This window comes from Manis pentadactyla, chromosome 11 (assembly GCF_030020395.1).
Source record: "Manis pentadactyla isolate mManPen7 chromosome 11, mManPen7.hap1, whole genome shotgun sequence".
NCBI classification, from domain to species: Eukaryota; Metazoa; Chordata; class Mammalia; order Pholidota; family Manidae; genus Manis; species Manis pentadactyla.
Window position 1 is genome coordinate 97,721,924 of NC_080029.1, and position 26,994 is coordinate 97,748,917.

The 26,994-nt window shown below is 41.9% G+C and overlaps 1 protein-coding gene and 1 long non-coding RNA gene across 4 annotated transcripts in view; one reads left to right on the plus strand and one right to left on the minus strand.

The window, feature by feature from the left end:
• FBN1 (fibrillin 1) overlaps window positions 1-17,232 on the minus strand; it is a 249,651-nt gene extending 232,419 nt beyond the window's left edge. Inside the window, exons 1-2 of one of the 3 annotated variants that reach the window (XM_036924512.2) lie at window positions 16,341-16,546; window positions 15,365-15,709 (exon numbers count right to left, since the gene is read on the minus strand). In XM_036924512.2, coding sequence (XP_036780407.2) covers window positions 15,365-15,528 — 164 coding nt within the window. In that variant the 5' untranslated portion in view covers window positions 15,529-15,709; window positions 16,341-16,546. Of the gene's footprint in view, window positions 1-15,364; window positions 15,710-15,823; window positions 16,271-16,340 lie in introns of those variants that run through there. The other 2 variants (XM_036924514.2, XM_057488789.1) reach the window with 2 other exon arrangements.
• Window positions 15,696-26,125, plus strand: LOC118931760 (uncharacterized). Its single transcript, XR_008992601.1, has 2 exons — window positions 15,696-15,832; window positions 25,826-26,125. It is a non-coding gene; the product is annotated as an uncharacterized LOC118931760 (long non-coding RNA).
• The last annotated feature ends 869 nt before the right edge of the window (window positions 26,126-26,994 follow it).

The following is a 26,994-nucleotide window of genomic DNA, read 5'->3' on the forward strand; positions in this document are numbered from 1 at the left end:
CAGAATTCAAATATTCCCATTCTGTTACCCTAATAAATTAATGGTCTACACAGTGGTCATCAGTGGTTACTAATATCACAAGAGATACTAGTAGGCATGATAAGCCTCCTAGCGGCAGTACACATACCACTTATTAAGTCTTCTTACCAAAAAGTTAATTCTGAATCGAATCAATCCTCTAGCTCTAAAGAGCAACTCACAACAATACTGGGGACAGAGGAGCAGGATAAGCACCACCACCATTGGAATGTAGTCATTACTAGATTGAGAAACTCTACAGCACTGGATTCCAAGTGTGGCACAAGGACTGGCCAGTGTTGGTCCATAACACTCCATATTACTGGCGAGATAAGGAGCTTAATTAAGCTGGATGTAATCATCTCATCGCTTCCTTTGTCCAGAAAGCCTTGCTATGAGAAAATATCAGCTGAGCAAGATAACATATTTAGCGACAAACTGGATTTACATTCTGATACGTGTTTCTCATCTCATCACAGACTGGTTTTACACAGTTTATGGACTGCCATTTTAAGTAGTACTGTTCTACAGGACATGAACCAATTTCTTTTTGTTTTTCAGCTTTCTTGCAATATAACTGGGATATGTCACTGTGTAGTTTTAGGTGTACAACATATTGATTTGATACATTTATACATTACAAAATGATTACCACTATAGAATCAGCTAACACCTCTACCCCATCACATAATTACTATTTCCTTTTGTGCTGAGAACATGTAAGATCCACTCTTCCAGCAATATTTTTCAAGTATAGAATACAGTATTATTAGCTATAATCACCATGCTAAACATTAGATCCCAGAACTTATTTATATGACAACTAGAAGTTTGTACCCTTTGACCAGTATCCTCCCATTTCCCTAAACCACCAGCCCCAGGTAACCTACACTCTACTCTAGTTTCTCTGAGTTCAGCATTTTTAGATTCTACATATAAGTGATTTCACATAGCATGAGTCAATTTCCTCAATAAGTAAATTACAAGGGAAAAATCTATATACAGAGGGACAACATACATATTTTAAAATATTTAAAAGACATAAACCAATTACAAAATATGGACTTTATTTGGATCCTGACTTGAGTAAACTATTCAAAAATAAATGAAATGTATAACCTAATTAGGGAAATTTAAATACTCACTGAATATTTGATGATATTAAAAAAAACTAATGCAACTTTAAACGTAATCGTGGTATTGTGTTAATGTTTCTTAAAGAGTCCTTATCTTTTAGAGATACATACCGAAATTTTCATGACAAAGTAAATGATTTTTCTGGTATTTACTTTAAAATAATCTGCAGTGGGGGAAAGAAGATCAAACAAGAGTGACCATTCATTGATAACTGCTACAACTTGATTGTATATTCTCTCTAGTTTTGTGTGTACTTGCAATTCTCCATATAAAAAAAGTTAAAAAACAACAATTTGCAGCAGCATCTGGTCTAGTTCATTCTGATAGCCTTATTCTCCTACATATGTCATGACACCACACTTCGCCTTTCTCTTTTCATTCATTGGAAGAACCACTTCTATCTGTTATGCTAATCAACATTCTTAAGCAGGATGGACCCCCATTTAGAAATACTAACAGTCTAGTCCCCACATGTTTACCAACTTAAATAAGCAGTAAGAACTAATCAAAGTGTCTCTATGAATCACAAGTAGGCCGGTACTACATAAGGTTAATGTTCATTAGACAAGGAATCCAAGAATAAATGACTTAGCCACACATGTGCCATTTAGTAAGTATGGGCTGAGCTGGGTTGAGTTGGTCATTACAAGTACTTTTTGACATGGTGCATTTTCATGGGTCATCTTTGTTTATGACCCACATTAACACATCAGTGAATAAAAGATGAGTTTGATGAAAAAGGGGTTGATTTGTACCAGGTCCATAAAAGAGATGAATTCTGGCTTTTCTGTTCACAAATGGAAGAATTCTTATAGTCACGGGAAATATGAGACAAAAAAAGCAAATCATTTAGCCCAGAACCCTCTTCAGTATTCTGACTCCTCAAGGTGTAAGATGTGTGTTAAACAACCTACTGCCAAGTAAGGGCCCCAATGCAAAGGAGTGGATGAGTTAGTTCCAAATCTAGTTGGACCCTGTTGTCTAGAATTCTGTCATATGTTTGACAATATCTATCTTAAGTCAGAATTGCTAACAAAAAGAAGAAAGAATGGTTTCAATATTCTTGTAAAATTCCTAAAAGGTTTTCAAAACTTTAAAAAGAAAACTTTCTTTTGTTATTGGACTTTTCTTTCTTTCCTGGGAAGTTAGTAGAGCAGAAAAAGTACCTAGTATTTGTTTGATTTTATGTTTTTGCTCTTTTGTAAACTTTGATTGTATTGGTAGTGGTGTGACATAGCCCAACGAGATGAGAGATATTAGGTGATTTGAAAATTTTAATGACAAATAGAAACATAACGATTATCTGTTTAAACTGTTTCTTATTTAAAGAATGCTTATTTTTATAGGCTGTGAATGAACGTGAAGCAACCACAACTTCTTAGAATTTATTGCCAATCAGTTAACCAGGTTGGCATGTAATAGTGCACAATATAGGAACACTACCACAGCCTTACCTAGATTAAGATAATGTATGTTTTGTTCCACTTCCCCGGATGTTCAATCCTTTAAGATCTCTTGAAAGTCAACTCTCATTAAAATCGAAATGGGAATCATTAAAAGAAAATGAAAAAATCAAGATTTTGAATTTCTCAAGAGAAATAGGGCACAGAAGACAAAAACAACAACAAATAAGAATCCCTTTGTGCCAAATGAGCATTGTGTTGCCATGCGGCATGGAGCCAAAGGAAGGGGCTGCTGGGGTAGAAAGTGAAGGCCATGCATGGCTCTTCTCCAAGGAGGCCAATCTGAGTCAGCCTGGCCCCAAATCACGCGAGCGAGACCTGCCCACAGAGCGTCCAGAGAGAACAGTAATGGCAGCAGGAACTGAAGAAGTACTGGGTCTATGAGAAAGGGAGCTTTTCTGGTTCAGATGCAGATCTGCTGTGTTTAACCACCCACATCCCTTCTGCTTCTTTGCTAGTAAAACTCTTCTTTCCTCAGATGAGCTCATTCCACATGGCTCAGGCCTGGCCAGCCAATGCCCCATTTCTCTGGACACAGTGATGGGCAAGTGATAGAAGCAGTGCCCCCAAAAGTGCCCATCAGGAAGGAGACAAGGCCTGTTTGCCACATCTTTCAATTAAAAAATGCACACTTCATTGGAGGTGTTGAGGGGGTTATATTAATAAGGACTCGGTAAGTTATTTCCAAATAAAGGCAACACAACTAAGGGGATAGAGAAACTCAAAAATAAAAATATTACCTGCACCCTGCCTTTAGGTATGATCAGATCTCCATAGAAAGTGAGTTTCCATTAAAATTATATTTTTACAATTTTTGAAGTTCAAGCTTGCTTCCTGTTTCTGAAAATAATTGGTTCCAAGATGAGAAAATAGAGACTGTGTCTCCAGTAGTAAAGATTATCTGACTTTCTGCTTCAGCCATAAAAATCCAGCCTCTCGGTATGATCCACCCCCTCATTTTCCTTATTGTAGCAGAATTAGAATCATCCTCGTCACCATAGCTAAATACACCAGGTACTGTACTAGGAACTTCAAATGTATTATCTCATTAAATATTAGAAGCACTAAGAAAAGTGAATATTGGAATCTTGTTTACAAGTGAGGAAACTTGAGGCTCACACAAGACAAGCCACTAGGTTCCTTCCTAGTAGGCGGTGGAGCCAGGATTTGCCCCCAAGCATGTCTATGTCCACACTTCCAAGCCTCCCTGAAAATACGGCCAACGGTTATTAGTGTTCATTGAAAATGATTCCTCAGGCCTTTAAATGATAGTCCCACAAGCAATACCACTCTACCCCAGCTACCCACAACCAGGCTCAAAGAGGAAACAGTGTGAGGTAATTATAACGTATACCCCAGCCACTAGCTCTGGGATTTTATGACTGAGCTGCCAAATTGCTCCTAGCCAACTCTTCAGGAAATGTTCAGACACTTTCTCAGATTCCAGCTAAAACATCAACTATGTGGCCCTGGGGAGTATAGAGCTCACAGGGTGGTAATGGGATATAAAATTTGCAAAGCTGAGGTCAGTGGCCTCAACTCTGGGGTGTGAAGCAGCAGCAGTCCATGAAAGATTAAAAAATATTTGTCGACTTGAAGGTTTGCATATCCAGTCGTTCCTTGCAAAGCACTTGTCCACATTACCTCGGACATTAACCCCATCAGTTGCATATCCAGTCGTTCCTTGCAAAGCACTTGTCCACATTACCTTGGACATTAATCCCATCAGCAAAGGGAGAGAAAGATATTCCAAATGTAGTTCTGCCCAGAATCACTAGAAAGAAGATAATAACATCAACAGGCCTGAGCCTGTTCATTCTGAGAACTAAGTACTAGGCCCAAATCAAACACAGCTGATGCTCAAAAAATAGTTGTCACTTGGATTAGGCAGATGTGCTGCAACATTATTGGGGTAGATGACACAGGAGAAAAGACAAGAATTTGAGAAATTTTTTGTTCATTGGCATGCCTCTTACGTGGGATCTAAATGTATAAATGAGTAGTTCGGATCACTGAGTCAGGCAAGTTATAAGATAAGTACCCGAGTTTACAGAACTAGAATTGCCATGGCCCATTCCAGTCCATTTGACATTCTAATTGTAGTTAGAAACGTGAGTGTCTGTGAGTGTATGTGAGTGGTGGTGGGGAGGGGATGGGGTTGTTGCCCTTCAGACTCCCAGATAAGACTCCCACTTCTCTTTCCCGCCCACTCCCTGCTACTCTCATTGACAACAATATCTCCCTTTAAAAGCCCCCCCTGCTAACCTCCCTAATCTGGAGGCTGCCTCTAAAGGTAGCATCGTAAGGCTAAAACTAGAGGCCAGCTTCCCATCGGGGATGACCACCAAGACACTGACTGCACTGCCTAGGGCCAAATAAGTGAGAACAAAGGCAATGTCCATGCTGGCATGGCACAGGAGGATTGCTCATTTGCAGCACAGCTGAGGACTTAAGAAATCCCAGTCACCCTTACTAGGGCATGAAGACAAAGAGGAGGCACAATCTCCTCACCCCAAAACACACTTCCACTTAATCAGCTTTGCCACCCTGTTTCTTGGCTTCTGCACTTATGAAGTAGAGAAGAAAATAAGTACTTGCAACATTTTTTAATGCACTGTCTGTGGGCCTGTTTCAAAATCTATATGTTTCTAAAGTCTGTCCCTCTATAAACCTAATTTGTGTTATTTTTGTAAAGATGGATGGTCTGACTATAGAGAAAGAGCTGAGTCATTATTTCATTTGCAAAAAAAGCATTTAAAAATAATAAGTCTTTAAAGGTTATTCATCAAGGGCACCAACCTATTAGGGTCTGACTACACACTCTTACTAATTACCAACAAATGGGTAGAGGAAACGATAGATAATAAACCATAATCAATGAGGAGAGAGGGATGCACCAAACTTTACATAATCCCATATACCTAGGCTCATAACAAATGATAGATTAACCTGCTTCCCAACTGAATTCCTCTAAATGTTTTTACAGGACTCTTTTTAGGTATCCAAGTGTCTTTCCTGCTCTGACTCTCCTCCCAGAGCCCTGGGTTCCCTGAAAAGGCTGGTTAAGGCCATAGGTCAACTGGTACCAATGCTTCCAGGTGAGGAAGTTGTTACTAGTATCTGTCAGAAACTGGCACCTGCTCTATCCAACCCAGGTCCACTGGCTGACAGGACTCCCTTCCAGAACTTTCTCTCCACTCTCTCCCCCTGCCTCCCTCAGTGTTTCTCCTCCCCTCCCCTAACAAAAACCTTACTTCCATTATTCTTTTTGGACATCCCAAGACCTACACGTAAAAATTTAACATTCCACTTGGAATTTATTTTTTTAGTGTTTTAACCCTTATTTGATACTCCTGTTATCCCTATTTCGCTTATAGCTCAGCTTATGAAGTTACTTAGAAGAAGAAATTAATAAGACAACAATGAAGAAAAAGGAAAAGGAGAAAATGGAGATGAAGAAAAAGAAGAGAAAGGGAAAGAGGAAAAGGAGAACATAAAAACAAAACAAAAAAAAACTGTCTCTGGAATACATTCTCTTTATTAATATAGATATTACTATATTTCAGTTCAAAACCAGTTAACAGTAGACATAATGTGTCCATAGGGCCCACATAAATCCCGTCTCCCAACACCAACATCATAAAATGGTTGTACTATATTTGGACTTAGATGTGTTTTGATACTTATATTTGAATGTAAGTATGACTGATGGTCTAGGAATTCACAACCCTTCAAAACACTGAATCAAATCACTTGTCTAATGGAGCAATTCTCCCACTCTGAGACTGCTTGCCGTCTGGAATACATCTTCGGCTGGGAATGGTGGAGATAGGGAATTTTCCTCTCTCCCTTCCGCTCTGAGGGGGCTGAATAAATAGACTCAGTGATAACTTCAACAAAAAAAAGCCACTTGAGAAAGTGGTAAAGTCACAAGAATTTAAAACTGGGGTTTGATATAATAAAGTATTGGAACCACAATCCCAACTCTAATGTATTCCTAATCCAATTTTTATTCTATTAACAACGTGGATCCTCCGTCGGTGACAAAAATAATAGAATTCAGTTCACTACAATACCAGTTCTTTTGGCAATCACACATCTATTTTTATTTACTAAGTATAATCCCTGATGCAAAAAAGAATGTTTTTGAGGTGAATTACACCAACAGATATATAGAAATGGGGCTATCAATAGAAACTGAAAGAAAAGTCCCATATAGAAGGAAGGCAAAACATACCAAATACCTCAGTTAAAAATATGATTGTGCATTAAATTTGTCACTGAGTCTCTTAGAAAAGGGTGGAAAGTTAGGAGCTTTATAATTCTTACATTTGGAAAAACAAAATATGCTGATTTATTAGGAACTATCATCTTATCCTGGGGCTTGCAAGTTCTTTAAATGAGAAACTGTGGATAAGCTGAGGTCAATGCCATTAACATTAATCTAACAGATCATGGAGACACATTGTTCACACAGCACTTTCCATTCTGGGGTCAGAGTAGCAAAATACAATGAAGCATCTTCCACCAGGAACTATGTCAATCAGACTTGATCAAGTTATAATTAAAACATGATTATCCTTCCCAAACACTCACTGCCTCACTGTGATAGCTGGTCTCCAAAGATGTCCCCCACATCCCTCCCCTCCCTGCAGATACATACATGCTCCTCCTCACATCAGGAGGTAGGGCTCATTAGTCCAGGCCTTCGAATTGGTGTGAGGCCTGTGACTTGCATGGAATTCTGGGCCATGTCATTCCAGGCTGAATTTGAAGAAAGTCTGGTAGTGTCTACTTCTGTGCTCTTGGGATCCTGAACTGCCTTGTGAAAAGTCTGCCTGTGTTGCTAGAGAGTCCATGTGAAGAGGCCATGTGGAAAGAGAGACAATCTGAGACTTTATGGAGGAGAACCAAGCTCTCCAGCCAACACTGATAACACAGGAGCCCGTTCGAGCCCTTCCAGCCAGCCCTCAGCCATTGAACTTATTTCTGTGGTCAAATGATGGGGTTAAAGCATGTGACCATGGGTCAGGAGGCTACTGTTTAAGACCCAGCCCCAGGAGACACTTACCCTGAATAAGGCCTAGTCACTGCACTTGGGACTCATTTCACTCATTTGAAAAAACACACTGAATGGCTCCATCCCCAAGGGCAGGCCCAGGCAGGAGACTGCACAGAGCTCTAAAACCTGGAAGGTCCCCAGCAGAGCCATACAAGTGGTACTTTACTTCCTTTACTCCCAACCTCTGTCCAACCATTTATATCAACCACACCAAAGTAAACAGGGCTGAGGGTGCCCCTCCACAGAACCAGAAACGCATGTAAAGAGGTCATCTTGCCCATTCCAGCCCCAACAGACACTGTGGGAAGCAGAGACAAGATTCCCACTGTGCCCTGTCCAAATTCCTGGCCTGCAGAATCATAAGAAATAATAAAATTGTTGTTGTTTTAAGCCACTAAGTTTAGGGTAATTTGTTACATAGCAATAAGTTAACCAAAACACTCACAAATGAAAATAGCCTGTTTCCTTGCAGTAGAGGAACTAGGAATGATTTTTTCTTTAGCTTCTCATTGACGGTGCCATAATGTTTTCATGTATAGCAGGCTTTAATACATATGGGAGTGAGGTCAGCATAGGTGCCTCTACCCCCTGCGTCTCACAACCAAGTGGTCAAATATTGCTCGTGTTACTGCCGGAGCATCACTTGAGCTCCTCTTCACCCCCACGCTGACATTGCTCAGACCATGATGCAGTCTCACCCTGACTCCTATATCAGCCTCCCAAATCTCTCTGCCTTGAGTCTCCAGACTCTAAAGCATACACCATTCAGCCCTCTGCCAGAGGGGCAAAGATCCAAAGATCTGATCATGTTCCCACCTTGGAGTCCTTTTATAGCTCACCATCCTCATCTTTTGCAACAATCAGATAGCACTTCATCTCTCAGCCAACATCACTATCCATGGACAGGCACACACGATGTACACTGCACAACTCCAGGACCTCTACTGACACAGGCTACACATGAATTGTACCCCTCAGACCCTCCCCAACTGTACCCAACGTCTCTCAGTCCCAAACACTTCATATCTTTTTCACTAATACTTTTCCTTCCTTCTCTCCTGTTACTTCCTCTAAGCTCTAATTGATGTAAATTTATCTTACCCAGTCACTTAATCAAAACTGGTCAATCAAAAATTGTCTATTGAATATGTACCATGTGCCCAGTTCCTAGGTATGCCCCGTGATAAATAAAACAAACAACACCTCTGACTTCAAAAAGTTTTCAGTCCTAGGAGATAGTCACTTATCTATCACATAGACCAGAGGTCAGCAAACTTTTTCCTGTGAAGGGCCAAATAGCAAACAATTCAGCTCTGCTGGTCATTCAGCGTGTATCGCAACTACTGTGCCACTGGCTGTAGGTGGAAGCAGACAAAAAGAATACGTAAATAAATGGGCATGGCTTTGTTTCAATAAAATTTTATTTACAAAAACAGGCATCTGGGTCCACAGTTTGCCAACCTCTGGCAAACTTCTGCTGTGAAGTCTTTTCTCATTAATCCCAATCCATACGATGCTCCCCTAGTCATGTGACTGCATCAGCCTTCAGTAAATGTTCAGTTTTTTCCCCATAGAAATGGGAGGAGAAGATTCTGGGCAATGAAGGTGTAAAGAGTATAGGATAAAAAAATTAACTGACCAGGTATAAGATTTATTATAATTGAGAAGCAGTAAAATAAAAAATATGTTGGCTAGGAGCCAATTTATTTCATTACAAAGCCAGCTTTCCCAACTCTCTTACTAGTGTATGTCCCTGGAGGAATTACTGAAACTCTGCATCTCTCAGTTTCCTGTTAAATGAGCATTTAGATATCCTCTTCCTCATAAAGGAGCTATTTATCAAATGAACTAATATATGTAAAGTGTAATAGTGAATGACAGATCAGAACTTGCTATTCTTTACCATGACTGCTGCAAGTTAATGTAAAAATTTCACTAAATATAATAAGCTTACAGTCAATCAGGTTAAAAATGAAATACATAGAAAAAATGAAAATGAAACAAATAGAAAAAATGAAACAATAACTTGTCAGTTATATTGGTAAAAACTTAAGGTACACACACCAGTTTCCCCTGGAAAGAGAAACATCTCTCACAACTCTGTTCTGAGAGAAATGTCTCACATAAGACAAGAGAGCAAAAAGTTCTGAATGACATAAAAAGGAACATCTCCTGCTCAGAAGTACAGGCGATGCAGAAGGAGGGTACCTGTGATGGTCACCTACCACCCTCAATAAAAGTTCCAAGTACAAAACTAAAGTATAACAGATGTGCTATCCAAAGATCCCATCAGCTCTAGCATTCTATAATTCTTTGTTTTATTAGTTTCTTTACAGAAATGTTAGAAAAAGTTTCTTGTTTGACAAAATATTACTATGTCATTCACTATACATGGGATTTGGGAACTAGCATGAAGGAATATTAGGAATTTTAAGTGGAATTTTACCAATGTCTTAGTCCTGCATTCTTGTCCAGTGGAATGAAAAACCAAACCCATAACTAAAATGAATGGAGAAAGAAAACGTAATATTAAGAATTTGTCTTTAAAATTTAACCTTTGCATACCTCAGCTCTCACAGCATAAAAGGAAGCTAATAAAAGGACCCACCTCATAGAGACATTGTGAGCATAAAATGAGTTATCACATGTAAAATAATCAGAAAAGTGCATGTCATGTAAATGTCACTGAAACATCAGCTACCACTGCTACAATTATTATTATGTCTTTTTACTTAATCCCAGACCCCATGCCCTCTGCTGTCTCCTGGTTCCTGTAATGCATATGATTCTCCTACCTAATATTAAGCCCCCCGAGGCTACTAGCTGTATGACTCTAGCATTCCACAGAGCTAAATGCAGGCTGGCATTCAATCCAGGCTTCTGAATTAATGAACTCTTTGAAATCACATCTGATGATAAGTTAGTGTTAAAACGCCTATGATAGGATTCTTGCCTTTGATGACTTTACAATCTAATGGGAAAATCAAGCTTAACAAACTTGAAACTTTAAACTCTCATATGCCTGCCACGTAACTCTGGCCTGTTACAGTATTGATTTCAGCTTTCTTAAAAAATTTCATGGAAAAAAATTGTAAGTGTTTAAGTAGGCCCATTTGTTGAGTTAGTTTCTAGAAAAAAAGTTGTTCATATAGCTTATTTCTATTTTAAGAGAACATTTAAAATCTTACTTGTACACTGAAAATTAAGGCTAAAATTCACATTGGTTAGGTTCACTGTTTGGTTTATTATAGGAAAATGCAAACAAACTGTGTATGAATACCCTAATAATTTGTTTGGTATTTTGCTTGATTATAATCATTAGCATAGTACTACAATCTTTTTAAGACTCTGCTACACAAGACAGCAAAGGAATGTTTCAATATCCTTTAAAATTCCGAATAAGCTTGGAGGGATGTCTGTACTTCCATGTCCATCAGCCCTGACCTCATCTCATTGTAGGTATACATATGTTTTAATTCGTAATACCAACAACTTACGCATTTTCATAAACAACCTCTATATCTTAAATGTTACAGAATGAGTCACATAAATAAACATTTTTTGCCATCTTTTTGTTTAAAATGTAGAATTGCTGCAACCTTCTATTTAGGAATATATATTTTTTTAATGTGTTGCAATATTTTAGCTTGGTCTTTTCAATAAATGCAAGAACAAACTTTACCCCTGCAGGAGCCTTTTTTCCATATTTAATGACCATATTTAATTATTACCCTATCTGACTTGAGATGAAGTCTTAAAAGTCCTCTTTGTAAAGTAAAATGAACTTTATAAAGTCTACAGAACTTTTACTGTGTTCCCTGTTAAAGTTCTTTAATAACAGACTTCTGTGTAATTAATCCCTTGGAGTTTGCTGTCACATAATCTACCCTGTGTGTGAACTGTTCCGTGTGTATTTTTCTGGTAACAAGACCTCTGTAAAAAAATAAACAAATAAACAAAGGCCAAGAGGAATCATGCACAAGGGGACAAACTATATGAAATACAACTGGTCTTATAAACTTATAAACCAGGCAACAAGGACATAAATTCTCAATCCATTCTATCGGAAATTTGGGAGAAGGATTTTTTCCTTTGACAGGAAATTGTTATATCTTCTTATTTGGGAGCTAAAACAATAAGGCTATCATAAATGGTGCATAACTACTGCTATTCAAGTAGAGTTGTGTGTTTTTTTTTAATTGGACCATCTCCCACACTTTTCGTCTCATCATGGAAGTTAAGAATTTAGCTGAGAAAAAGTCTTGTGAACTGAAATTCAAACACTAAAGCTAGAATTTTATTATTTCTCATAAAGTTATTTCACACATGTTAAGCAATGCCCAGGCAAAGAAAAACTACTATACATTTACTACTTGAAAACATTTTCGAAACTTGTAAAATTCTCATTTCAAAGTAGAGAAAAATGCCATTTTTGCAGAGTGAATGGGGACCACACTCACTACATAAAAAAAAGAGGATTTCCTGTAAAAACAAAAATTGGCAACTTAATCTAAGAAAACACAGCAAAAGCTGGGAAGAAACTTGAGGATGCTTAAATTTCCACTGTGGAACAACTGCTGCTGCCTGTGGGAAGAAGAAGAAGAAGAAAAAGAAAAAAAACACCTGCAGTAGGATGGGAGGAGAGGAAGACAAGCTGGGACCTACACTCCCCAGAGAGGGAAACACTAGGCAGGTCTCTAGTCTCTGAAGCAAGGGAGCTGATAGCAATACCAGGAGGACAAGAAGGCAGTGGGAGGGACTAGACTAGTCCATGGCAGACGCTGAAGAGCTTAAAGCACCTTTTAACTAGAGGAAATATTAGTGAGGTGCTGAAAGCTGCTGCCATCAGCTGGGCGTCAGGCAGACTTAGGTGCTACAAATCACTTTCACTTCCTAAACTGCATTTCCATCAAAATGGTGAACAGGTTTTACTGGAGTCAGAGAGGTAAGTTTTGAAGGTGGTAATATTTTAACTAGCAAAAAATAGAAATTGCAAGCAATACCTGGAAACATGTTAACACACAATTGCTTTCCCCAATGATTCATACAACAGGGCATGGTTAAAAGACTTATTCATGTGAGACTGTGATAGGAATGTGCAGAAATAATACATTTTAAATGCTCTTTAAATTTTAAATCAGAATTGGCGTTTGTTTAAATTTTGTGGAAATACCTTTGATCCAACCATTTTACTTTTATTAATTTATCCTACTTATAAATTTGCACATGTGCACACATAGACAATTAGAAGAATATTGGCAATAGCTAAAAATTTAATATAATATAAAGAAGCATCATTCGGAAACTGTTCCAGTCTCATTATGGGATTCTATATGCCAAGAGAATGCATGAGGTAGATCCATATGAGCTTAAAGATGATGGATGCACTAACAGTATGTAAAAGTGATCAAGGTTCACAACAGTATGTATGGTATATTCCATGTATTAAAAAGGATAAACGTATGTGTATATATATGCATGGGTATATATATTATGAATATATGTGTATATATGTGCCTATATTTCTAGAAAAATACATAAGAAAATGGTCTCTGAGAAGTAAGAGTGAGCTACTTTTAATTACATATTTTTGAATTATTATTATTTACCTCCCTAAATACATATAACAAACCCTACAGATAACATGGGAATATAAAAATTTAAATCTTTATATTATAAAGGTTATTACATGATATTAGCATATAATTTATTATACTGTAAAGGTTAACATAATTAATTTTGACCTTTTTTTATATATGTAAAATCTTATAGGTAATGTGAGAATTAGGAACACTCATAATTACTGTTCTATTAATTCCATGCTTTTAGGAAGGCTTTATAAATAGTTTGCAATTGGTTAATATCTGTGTTAGTGACCAAATATTATGAGGAACACAGAGAGGTGTTTCTCTATAACCACTAAAAAAAAAAGTAAAACCGAACAGAAATAAGTGGTAGTATTAAGTAAAAGTATGGACATCCTGTTAAGCAGCAATGTAAAGCTTAGTTTCTGTTTTCACACTGTTTGTGCCTCTGGATGAAACATACTGGTTGGTGATAGCACACAGAGATGAGACAAATGGCCAGGTCTAACGTCTCCCTGCAAACTTTCATTCACAGAATTAAACCCCCACTCCTGTCTCTATATATGAAGGAGCAATGCCATCAAGCTTAGCTATTAAGACCACATATGTGGCAGAAATGTATTTTTTAAGGAAAAATGCTAGGCTAAATTAGGTCCTTTTGATGAAGCTGGAAATCAGAGTTCAGTTCATCTAGTGACCTTGACATGGGCCTGTACACAGGGCAAGAAATGTCTGGTGCCTGATCAGGATCAGGCTTAACATAAGCAAATTTCCTTTCCAGCACTGTCGGAATATTGGATTTATTTTCCAAAAGGCCAAGATGGAACTAAATGTAAGCATAACTATTTCCTGAGGTCAGAAAACCGTACGTATTTTACCACAGCCTAAGTGCCCGGCTTTGGCGATCATCTTGTCCCTGAGTCTGTCTACACAGGACTCAAAAACTGGTCCTTTTTCTGCCCATACCTGGGCCATACAAACACAAATTTCACTATATATATGTGTTCAAAACAGTCTAAAACAAAAAAGAGCAAGTGAAATGTTCAGACACATATCCTCGCGGACACCATCACTTGATCACTCAGGGCCATGTAACCGAGCTGCACAACTACTCAAAGAAGAGCAACAATGAGAATCATAAGAATTTTATAGGAAACCTCTGTATATTTACTCTTCGGGTTCATTTAACAGGCTCTTCCTAGAGCCTGCTGGACGGGAGAGCTGGATCCCGGCGGCGCGGCGTCCTGCTGCTTCTATGGAAGCTTGAATTTAAACGGTCTCAGAAAGAGAAATTTCTCTTTCAGCCTGAACAGTTTTAAGGGAAGTGTATCCCCACACTTCTTCCATTCAAGAAACTGACAATCTTCATACAGTCCAGCCTGTCTAACTTAAATATTTCCTGCTGAAACACCTTCTGTAATCAGGGCATAGGAAGCTGGTGAAATGTTCAGCTGCGCGTAAATAACACATACACCACTAGCTAAAACACCCAAGTTTGGCCACAGCAGCATTACTGCCCCCATGAAATGAAGAGCTCCTCACAACCCAAAAACAAGTTCTCAGAAGCACTTGTCCTGCTGTTTCCAGCGTAGACATCTGAAAGTATCACCCAAAACCTCAGTCCCTACTATTAATAAGCATAATTTAGAAGAGAGGCAACCAGTGACTGTGTGTCTGACTGTCAGTGAAATCCCTTCCTTCCCTTGCTCCCTTACAAAGAGCGCGTCCGCAAAGATGCCCGCAAGGCAAGCACTTTCCCTAAATACAACCGGAATTGGTTTGAAGGAAAGGAATGGGTTTTTCTTCTCTCAGTCGCAGCTCCTCCCCTTCTTCTTCAAACCTTTCTTGCCTCCCAAAATCTGCCTCGACAATGGCCCAAGACTCCTTTTAACCATGACCTCTCCTCTGGGGCAGAAATCCTTAAAGAACAGGAGGGAGGTGGTTTAGCCTTGAACGCGATGAGGACTGTAACCCTTGCGCCTTTAAGGTGCCCCCGGGAGGTCTTGTCAAGGATCCTCTATTGCCGAGAATCTGGATCTTGACACTCGGGAGAAGAGGGAGGGGAGACCCGCACCCAAGGAGCTGGGCCGTTCCATTACCCTTTAAGCGCGTCGTGTCCTCCGCCGCCTCTTCTCTTGGCCCGACTGGCTCTGATTTCCTTCACGTTCCCAGCCTCCAAGTTGGCGTCCTCCCCATGGCTCGTGTAGGACGCTAAGAGCACGGTAAATCCCAGGACGACCTCCAGCAGCCCCCCCGGCCGCATGATGCCGCGCGGCCGCCGGCCTCCGCCGCCTCTCGCCGCGCCCCGGGCTCGGTCCGCGGCCGCCGCTGCGCCCTGAAGAGCGCCGCGCCGCCGGGGTCCCGCTCTCCCGCCGCCCGTCCCCCGGGCCGGGCTCGTCCCGCCTTCTCCAGGCGCGGCTCCCACTTCAGGCGTCCCCTGCCAGCTGCAACAGACAAATCGCCGAGGCGGGAGAGGCATTCAGGACCTCGGGATGCTGAAGCCTCGGAGTCCCCAGCCCCAGCCCACCCCGCGTGCTGCCTGCGCGTGGCGCAGTTACTTTGGGTAAGTGAAGACCGTTTGGTCCCCAGCTGGCTGAAAAGCACAGGGCCCGGCAGCAGCGGCTCCTGCCAAACCCTCGGCCTCCCGGACGTCTCCTGAAAAGCGCCGCGCAAAGTATCCATGTCCTGAACGCTTCTAAACCCTGCGGCGAGTTCGCTGGGTTTATTTTTTTAATGGCACGAATTGCGCGCGACGCGCTGTGAACGCCCCAGCTCCCCAGCCTGTCCTCTCCGCCAAGCCGCGGGGCTGGAAGCCCGCTGCGCAGTCCCCGGCCGGTTCCGGGCGCTGCCACCACCCCCGGAGCATCTGACGCGGAGCCCGGCACCGGGAGCCCCGGGCCAGGAAGCTGTCAGGCAGGGGAGGGCCGGCGCCAGCTGTGGACGTTCCGGGACAGCCCCTCACCCCAGTCCCTGTCCCTGCCCTCGGCGCGGCGCGGCGCAAACGCAAAGCCTCCGTGGCTGGAACTCCAGCGCCGGCGGCCGCCCGACCCCTGTCGGGACCCCGGCTGCACCCACTGGAGAAGCGGCGGCTCCGGCTCCCGAGGCGGCGGCAGCTGTTCCCCGGTCCTGGCCGCGGCAGCCGCTGCCCCGCTCCGCCCGCAGCCGTCCCAGCTGCGGCCGCCGGTCCGCCTGTGGCACCCACAGTCTCTGCGGCGGCTCCCGCGGCCCCCTCCTTTCCCCACCTCTTCAAATATCGTCTGCGCAGCGGTTTCTCGCGAGAGAAATACTTTTTTAAAAAAAAGAAAGAAAAAGAAAATGACACCCCCTCCTACATCCCCCTCATCACCACCCCACCCCTCGGCCCCATCCATCCTCCGTTTCCACTCCCCTTTGCCAGCCACCGCCTCGGCGCGGGGCCTCCCTCGCTCGCAGGACCGGCGCAGGGGGAGGAGGCAGAGGTGCTCCGGTCCTGCCCGGCCGGGGATTTCTCGCTCTGGGGTGAGGAGTTGAGGGGTCGCAGAGGTGGAGTAGCGGTTTCTCCCGCTCTGCGGCTTGGAGGTCTAGACCCGAGGTTAGCCTCCCGGTGATCTGGGAAGCCCGGCAGGCGCGGAAAGCTGTGCCACCTGCACCGAGACCGCAGGACGCGCACCGAGACCGCGGCCCCGGAGGCCCCAGCGGCCCCGGCTCGAGAGGAGCGCGTCCCAGCTGCCCGCGCCTCCCCGGCGCCGCCTCACTGCCCTTCTCTGGCCCGGCACGGAGCGGAGGCGGGAGGCCGGGGGCTGGGTCAGGACGCGTCGCGGGCTGCAGCCGCGGCCCGGGCTGAAGTGCGGGCGCGGGGGGCGTCTGCGCCCTGCCTCTCACCGCCCGGCGGTCGAGAGCCCACTCGAGGCGCAGTTCTTCTGGGGTTCGGTTCAAGCCACCCAGGCTGAATCCAGATGCTCGAAGAGTCTGAGTGGGATTCTGACCAAAAGGCCTGTGAATGTTGGAACCTGGGATTGGGATGCGGGCGGTGAAGGGATGGTACTCTTCCCCAACCCACAGCTAAGAGTGGGCTGCTCCTAGACGACCCTACGCTCCCAACACACACACACACACACACACACACACACACACACACACACACAACACACACACACACACGCTCTCACACACACACACACACACACACACACACGCTCTCACACACACACACACACACGGCTGCTTCTCCAGGACCAGCAAGGCACAGTGACTTTGGAGAATATAGTCTTTATGGCATCCTTATCTGGATAAGGCAGGCGTTGTCTGCACCCTGCAATGGTTTAGGGGGGCAGGAAATAGCACCCTGCGCCCTGACCGCTGGATCTGGAGACCCCCAGAAAATCCCCATAGAGCAACCACCAGCTATCAAGCAGAAATAAGATAAGAGCTCAGCACAAACAGGAATCCTGTTGAAGGGGTTTTCCTTGTTTGCAATTGTTTGTGGCCAGATAATACAGTATAGGGACCTGTGCAAGTTATCTAACTTCTTTCCCATTGCAAGATGGGAGCACTAATGTTGACTACACAGAGTTACATGGTGATAATGAGCCTGCTGAACTTCTCTGATACCTGAAAACATGAAACTGTCAAAATAAAAACCCATTTAAACCCATAGTCCCATAAGTAAGTGGTCTAGCTTAAAGTCTCACCTGCAAAACTTCTCTTAGCAGATGCATGCCTTGGAGCTTTCCATCACACACCTTCCCTTGAGTAAAGGATATCACTCATGCAAGATGTGTTTACTGAGCAGCAATTATGTCTAAGTTGGTGCATGATTAAAGCAGGCTCCTTGGTGAGCAAGGCAGAAATAGTTCTCCCTCACACAGCTGATAGACTCCAGGGAAAGGCAAACTTGAAAGTATGACCCAATTGTTAAATGCCAAGGAGAAGTACTGCATGCTTGCTTGGAGAATATATAAGGGCAGTACTTGACCTAAGTTGGGGGTTGATCCTGAGGAAGTGATTTAACTTAAGTCCAAACACATGACTGGATTTTACTTAGGGTACTGGTTTCCACTCCTAGCTATACAGAATTACCTGGGAGCTTAAAAGAAATCTGACACTAGGACCCAACCCTCAGAGGTCCTGACTTAAATAGTTTGGAGGAGAGCCTTGCTGTGGCCATTTTTGAAAGCTCCCCAGGTGGGCAGAGGTAAGGGGGTCGTTCAGATTGGGAAAAGGGCCTAAACAGAGGGACCATGACTCAGGAGAAGCCAGGCTGTTAGACGCCCAGAAAGGCTTTGTCCTCCATGCCAGTTTTCTGGACTGTTCTGCACCCTCTGGGGAGCCCGGAAATGCTGCCCACTTTCCCTATATTCTAGCAGCATGTGAGACCCTCTGTACTCTCTCTGAGTATCTTCCACTCAGTGGTGACACATTGGGCAGCAGCAACTGAACACAGGGCTTTTTCTGAGGCTTTTGCTCACAAAGCAAAGAGCAAACCTTGGTGCCCTGCAAGTCCCCTTCTAGCACTTCAGAACATTTCTATTCCTCCTAATGCAACCCTCAACTGGGTTCCAGGTTTTCACATCCAAGGAAGAAATTTTAATTAAATGGCTTGATTCTGGCCTTTGCCCCCTTTGTTTTTTCCTCCTCTTTTTTCATTAGTCCCTTCTCGCAATAGAGAAAAGACTTTCTACTTCCTCTTCATACTGCGGGGAGCTCTAGGCCACAAACTCCACTCTTTGGTCAGTAAGTCTCATGGCTTAGCTGTAGTTTAAGGGATGGAAAGGAGACCTCATTGTTGAAAGGGAAATGCACTTTCAAATATGTAAGAAATATTCCCATTACGTAGGCCATCAACATATATTAAAACTGTGTGCCTACCTGTAAACAATCTTCAGTAACAAATAAAAAAAATCCGTGTCTTTGCAATAAGGTTTTCTTGATGCCAGATGATCCATAAGCATCAAGAGCATCTCTTTAAACTTACCACAGTTTATAACACTATCAAATAAGTCCACGGGCTAGAATTTCCTTGTTCTTCCTCTTCATTTCAAAGAATTGTACCCATCCTTAGAGGATCTGCTTCAAATTTCTCCTCGTTCATGAGTTTTGCTCATGATGTCTCTCTCTTTGTCGAACTTCATTGCACATATTAACTGAATCATCCATTTAATATTAATTTTAATACATAATTATAGTATACCTACTATGTGCCATGCCCTATGTTAGGCACTGATGATTGGGATTTCATTATATATGGCAAACTATTTTTTTTTCTATACTCATTGTAAAATTATTCTCCCTCACTGGATTATGGATTCTTATGGATTATGGATCCTTAAGGACAAGGTTGCATTCCTTGTTCAAGGAAACTTGTACGGTGACCTGAAAACTCTTAACAAAAGATAACTAGTCTGTTGTCTGTTGCTTAATCAGTTGGAATCTTCTGGCATTTTAGCTTCAAGATTACTCTCTCAATTACTTTTTATCTACTGAATGAGTATCTCTATCAGCAAGGGTTCTCTGTCTGCAGGCAAAAAAACCAACTCTGGGAAATTTAAGCAAAAAATAAAATGCTTAAAGCATTATCAGATTATGAGATGCCATTGGGATAAAGTGGGACTCGTGCAGTTCTGGGTAGAGGCAGCAGAAACAAATGGAGAACTTCTTCAGGGTGATACTATTGGGTGAATAGATTCTAACCATTCTGGTCCTTCTGCCAACCCATCAGGGTTCAAACCCAAAGGCTAGGGTCCAACTGACCTACCTAACTTAAGGAACCTGCCCACAATCCTGGCCAGGGAATTGCGGAGCATCTTGATGGATGGTCCTGACAAGAATGCATGCCTTGAAAAGGATGCCTCAAACACTATCACCAAAAATTGAAGGCATGAATGCTTGTCAGACACACACAAAAGATGTCCAGATGTCCCTTACGTCACTTCAAGAACTTACGAGGATGCTTAGAATTTCCTGAGATAAAACATTCCCAAAACTTCAGAAGCACACTCTAAAATCAGATAGTAGGTCTTTCATTGCAAACTAAAACATTACTTCATGAAATAAGTTAACTAGATTCTTATATAGCCCCAATTTCCTCCATTGATGGTGGCAAATAGATCGTTCATAATACAGCCAGCTAGCTCATCAAAAACTAGCTTTGACTCTTAGCAAGTATTATAGAATTTTGCAAAGACAAAAATATAATGTGTATATGAAACCATACCTACTTATATCAGAAAACAATACTTTCACATATATAATCTCATTTAATCCTCACCATAACCTTATGGTATATTGAAAAATATGACCACAATATGTATTTTTAATAGTTAACTTTTTCTTTATTAACAGCACAGAACTTCTTTACCTTGCTAAGAAAGGTTATTAATTATAGTGTTCTGGTTGCTTAATCTTGTTAATGATGATGGCTTTATACTGGCTGTAGCTAATATTAAAACATACCCTATGTCAGCTGAGATTCCATTTTGATGCTGGTTCATGTTAATCCATATTTCAGTTGGTCTTCTGGATAATTTTTTCTTTAATTTTCTATTTCCTAGCTGTTTTTTTTCAATTAAGTTATCATTGATATATAATCTTATGAAGGTCTCACATAAGTGATGTTGTGGTTTCAGCATTCACCCATATTATCAAGTCCTCCCCACCCACCTCATTACAGTCACTGTCCATCAGCAAAGAAAGATGCTATAGAGTCATTACTTGTCTTCTCCATGCTGTACTGCCTTCCCCATGACCGATCTATATTGTGTGTGTTAATTATAATGCCCTTTAATCTCCTTCTCCCTTGCTTCCCACCCACCCTCCCCAACCCTTTGCTTTTCATAACAGATAGTCCCTTCTTGGAGTCTCTGAGTCTGCTGCTGTTTTGTTCCTTCAGTTTTGCTTTGTTGTTATACTCCACAAATGAGTAAAATCATTTGGTACTTGTCTTTCTCTGCCTGGCTTATTTCACTGAACATAATACCCTCTAGCTCCATCCATGTTGTTGCAAATGGTACGATTTGTTTTCTTTTTATAGCTGAATAATATTCCATTGTGTATATGTACCACCTCTTCTTTATCCATTCTTCTACTGATGGACACTTAGGTGGCTTCCCTATCTTGGCTATTATAAATAGTGCTGCAGTAAACATAGGGGTGCCTATGTCTTTTTGAATCTGTGATCTTGTTTTCTTAGGGTAAATTCCTAGGAGTGGAATTCCTGGGTCAAATGGTAGTTATATTTTTAGTTTTTTGAGGAACCTCCATATTGCTTTCCACAATGATTGAACTAATTTACATTCCCACCAGCAGTATAGCAGGGTTCCCCTTTCTCCACATCCTTGCCAGCTTTTGTTGTTCCTTGTCTTTTGGATGTTGGCCATCCTAACTGGTGTGAGGTGATATCTCATTGTGGTTTTAATTTTCATTTCGCTGATGGTTAGATGTGCAGCATCTTTTCATGTGCCTATAGGCCATCTGAGTTTTTTCTTTGGAGTGTGTTCACACTCCAAAAACGAAGTGTCTATTCAGATCCTCCACCCATTATTTAATCAGGTTATTTGTCTTTTGGGTGTTGAGGTGTGTGAGTTCTTTATATATTTTGGATGTTGACCCCTTGTCGGATATGTTGTTTACAAACATATTCTCCCATACTGTAGGATGCCTTTTTGTTCTGCTGTTGGTGTCCTTTGCTGTTCAGAAGCTTTTCAGTTTGATGTATGGCCACAATATTTCCCATCATCATCTTCCATAAAGAAGTAAAATCTGTTTCCCAACCCTTTGAATCTGAACTGGTCTTGTGACTTCCTGTGGCCAATAGAAATAGGGTAGAAGGAGCAGTGTGTGGCTTTCAAAGCTAGGCCTTAAAAGACCTGGCAGCTTCCTCCTCCAGTCCCTGTGAGCTGAAGATGTAGCCCTGAGTTGTAGACGTAGCCCTGAGCTGACCATGCCTTGAAGACATCCAGAATGAAAAATTATGTCCCAGCTAAGGTGAGCCTCTCACCAAGCCACCAACTAAATACAGCCACATATATGAGTCCAGCAGATCAGCAAAATAATTGCCCAGTAAACACACAGAGTAAATATATCATTATTGTCTTAAATCACTTAATTATTAGGGTGATATATTTTTCAGAAATAGATAACTAACACATACTTGAGGGAAAATACGTCTGTCTCAGTTTTACACATGAATAAACTTGTACTCGGAAAAATCAAGAAACTTGCTCAAATTCATAAAGCTAGTACTAGAGCCAGGGCTGGATTCAAAAACCCGCCCTTAACAAGTCAAGTACACTTGCATTGCATCACCATTAAGCCATCCGTCTGTCACAAGAATCTCAGTCAAGATCTAGGGTTGGTATAGACTGGAGCCACTCTTAGTATCTAAAACAATTCTCTAGTGTGTTCTGGGAAACTAAGCTTTCATCTTCTGAGCGTCATTGCAAGTTGAAACTATATTGCCTCCTATTTGAGAGCTGCCTTCATTTCATGCTGCAGTCACTAAGATCTCCCCAAGAAATGAAGGGATCAAAACAGCTGTTGTAGTCAACTTCTCTGCCTCTCTGCTTCAGTTTCTAGTTTCCAGTCCCACCCCATCACATAAAACAATTCCTTGTACATCACAGGTGCCCGAAGGGTATTTGTTGAATGCCAAGATGAATGAAAGAACTTCCTTTCAAGATGGCGTATGATGGCAACGTGAAAGCCTCCTCCCATTCTTCCTTATCACTCCGTGTATGAAGGAAAGGCCTAAATCGCCCCAGGCACAGCCGAGCCCTAGTACATCGTGCCGCCTGGGTGTGCCTCTTGGGAGGTGATATGAATCAATGGATCTTCACTTTGAAAAACAACTGAAGGTAGAATTAAGTTGCCTGCTTGCTAATGGAATGCCTCTATGAAAGTCTCGTTCTTTTTTTAACTGCCACTATTGTTTAGTTCACATACTCATTTCACTAATTTTAACTGTAAGCCGGGCACTGTGTAAGCCAGACACTGTGCCAGAAGCTGAGGTTTTAACCATGAAGGAGGGGCCATTCCTGCCTGTAGAATCAGAAGGTCTAAGGCATTGGAAGGGAGCCACACAGGGACACCTGCCGCTCATTAAGCCTTGGCTGTGCAGGTGCTGTGTCAAGGGGGAGGTTAGCAATACTCTTTCCATTTTACAGTTTGAGAGAGTTTAACAGTTAAGGAAGAGCAGTTTAAAATGGTATAATAGCTATTCCTTTTAGGGAAGAGTTGTGCATGTTTGCCTATTTTTATACTCAGAATCCTAAAAAATTTCCACTTCAATGTGAAATTCGGGTTTTGTGAGTTGGAAAGGTGAAAAAGAGAAAAATAAAACAGGTAAAAATTTATACATGCTAGAGAAGGAATAAGGTTTTTCTTTAATTTTAATCTTCAGAAGTTTTATTTGTAAGAATATGTTGTAGAAATGTTAGCTAAAGAAAAGTTTTCTTAAAAAAGAATTTTGCCATATCCTACCACCCTAACACACCTTTACGTGTTCTGTTCTCCCTTTGTCTCTGTCCATATGGTACATTTTATGTAGTCTAATCAAGGTGTGTATATGGTTTTGTGTTCTACTGAAGAGGGAAGAGAATTTGGCGCTGTGGTGTTTAACCTTTGCATTTTGCGGATAGGGCCCCTGGGTGAGGTTTGCCTAGCTGTATTTCTGGCAGAAAGCATGTACAACTGTTAAATTATGTTATTGAAATAACTTTCATTACCTCAATCCCCCAAAGCAAACAGCTTTGGTTTCTCCACCCAAAACAAAAGCTCTGGTTCCCAGACTTCATTTCGTTCGGGTTTGCCATGAGCTGTGTGACCCACCCTGGTATTCCCTGTCATTTGTCCTACCAGACATAACAGATACCAGCCCAACAGCAGAGGAGAATGAAGAAAAGGTCTGGACAGCAAGAAAGGACATAACATTGCAGCCATCACAAATTAAAAACACATTCTCTCTCAGCTCCATTCAACAGTGTTTATCAAACACTGAAGCCACCGGGAGGTGTCAGTACTGTGTCCTCCCCAAAGGGTTGCCCTCTCTCAGGAAAAAGAAATCAAGTGCCTGGAGCAGGGGTCAGCAAACTTTCTCTAAAGTGACGGATACTGAATAGTTTAGGATTTGTGGGCCGAGAAGCAAAAAAGAACAAATTTTCACAAGTGTTCTGTTGATAATCAAAAAACTTTATCTACAAACATTGAACTTCAATTTCATATATTTTTCATGTGTAACAAAATATGATTCTTCTTTGGAGTTTTTTTCAACAGTTGAAAAATGCAATAACCATTCTTAGCCTGCAGGCTGTATAAAAATAGGCGGGGGGCTCAGATTCGACCCACAGGCCGTAGTTGGCCAACCACTTCTGAATAAGAAAAGCAAGCACGGAAAATAGTTGGGGATTAGTCTCCAAAATGGATGGCACTACGACAGGACTCCAGAGAGGAGAGAGGTGGGGTGGAGCGGGGCCGAATGGTCTTGTCCAGTCAGTAAGACTTGGTGGAAAAGATGGGATTTGGCAGAGCCTTGAAGGGAGGGTAGGATTTGGCTGCGTAGAACAATCTGGGAAGAACATCCAGGTGGAAGCAGTGAGCATGAGGCACAGGCACAGAGGGAGGAAAGGTCACAGGCCAAAGGAGACATATGAGGTGTTTCCCGTCCTTCCGTGTGACACACTCCTAGTTCCCAAGGCTTCTCCGACATGCCCTGGGCTGGGTATTTACGGAGGGGAGGGGTACTGTGGACCTAAGGGAGTAGGCCTTCAAATGAGTATGATTAATCATATTCTATGAATGTTTATAATACTTTTCACTCAAAAGTTACTGGAAATGGTGAAATCCATTGGATCTGTAGTTTAAAGCTGATGGAGGGCGAACTAGACTTTATTTTTATTTTTCTTAATCAGGAGACTTTCTGGGTTTTAATTAGTGGCCTATTTTAAGGAATTTTTGTGGAGAACAAGCTTTTCCAGGATCTTAATAATATTCTGCTCATACCAGGAAATGCCACATGCCCTAACCCAAATTTTCATGGTCCTTCTGTGACCCTGAGTTAGGTAACAAGTGGCTTTGGTTAGTGACATTTATCTTTTTCTACACATTTTTGTTTTTACTTTCAATCTGAATTTTCTCTAAGAAGAGACTGATTAGTGGATATCTTTAAAAACGTTCTTCCTGGCTGACTTTACCTAGTCCCATGATTTTACCTCCTGCTCATAAAATGCTACATACCCCCAGATCTGTATCTCCAGCCCCAGGTATCTCCCTAGAGCTTGGAATTCACATGTCCAAGCTCCTGTTGGATGTCTCCACCTAGGCCTCCCCCAAGCATGGTCAGCAGCCTCCAAGAGGGACCCCAGGGGTTGCCACCTCCGGGCTCTTACACCCATGTATAACCCCCCACCTGAGTGTGGGCTAGACTGGTTACTTCTAGCAGACAGAGTGTGGCAGAGGTGATGGGATGTCATCTCTGATATTAAGATACAAAAAGACCCTGGATCCCATCTTACCTGCCCTTTCTTGCTCTCCTTCTCACTCACATTGCTGGAAGCCAATCACCATGTTCTGATCTGCCCCACGGAGAGGGCCCCCTACAAGCAGCTGAGGAAGGCCAGCAACCAGTGAGGACCCAAGGCCCTCGGTCCAACAGCCCTGCATGAACTCACGTCTTCTAACAATCACATGAGTAAACTCGGAAGTCAGCAGAGAGCACAGCCCCAGCCAACACCTTGACTGCAGCTACAAGAGTCATGGGGTCCAAGGCATTTAGCTAAGCAGTACCATAGTGACCCACAGAAACTGAGATAATAAAGGTGTGGTGCTTGAAGTCACGAAATTTCGAGGTGATTTGTTCCACAGAAATAGCTAACGACTCTATCAGCAAACTCTCTCAACCTATTCCTTCCCCGAAATTCTCTATTTTTTATTGCCAGAACCACCATGCGTCCACTCATCTATGCTAACAATAGGTTCCTTAGAGGTCCTTCCTTTGTGTTTCTTACATCTACAAAAACCCAAATGAGTTTGAATTTTTCAATCACAATTGACATGACTTAGTAAGCTTGAAATTTGATCCTGTGAGATCCATCTGGAAATCAAGCCATTTGTGTAACATAACATGCTACAACTTGAACTTTCTCAATTTCACCATGATTCTTCTAGCAACAATATTAATGACATCATACTGGATATCTTTCCACAGATAATAAACCCCTGGGAAGTGTCTAGAGTGATAGAATAGGAGGAGGGAGAGTCTGGGAAACTCTAGAAAACCACTCCTGTAGCCTGAAAATCAACCATATAAATAAGGATGTAATGAGCATGGAATTAGAAGACAGAAGACATAGGCCTAGTCTGGGTTTTGCTACTAATGTGCTGTGTTCTTGACAAGTCACCTTACTTTCAAGGGCCTCGATTTCTTATGCAAGAACATGAGGGGGTTAAATTTCAGTGGAAAAGAGTCATGGGTGGGTTGCTTCAGGATGAACTAAGGAGCTTGTTAAACATCAGATTCCTCTCCCTGACTCTCATGCCGTCCTGATTCAGGAGGTCCGAGATGTGGCCTAGGAATCCCTATTTCTAAAGTGACCAGCTCCCTGGAGTATATCCAGGTACAGAAATCCTGAACTAGATCCTCTTAAAGGATATTTACAACTCAAATGCTATAATTGCCAAGCAGTTTCTATTATATGCTAATTCTTTTTTGCATGTACATTAAAAAAGATACAAAAATTAAAATTTTGAAGGATGATTT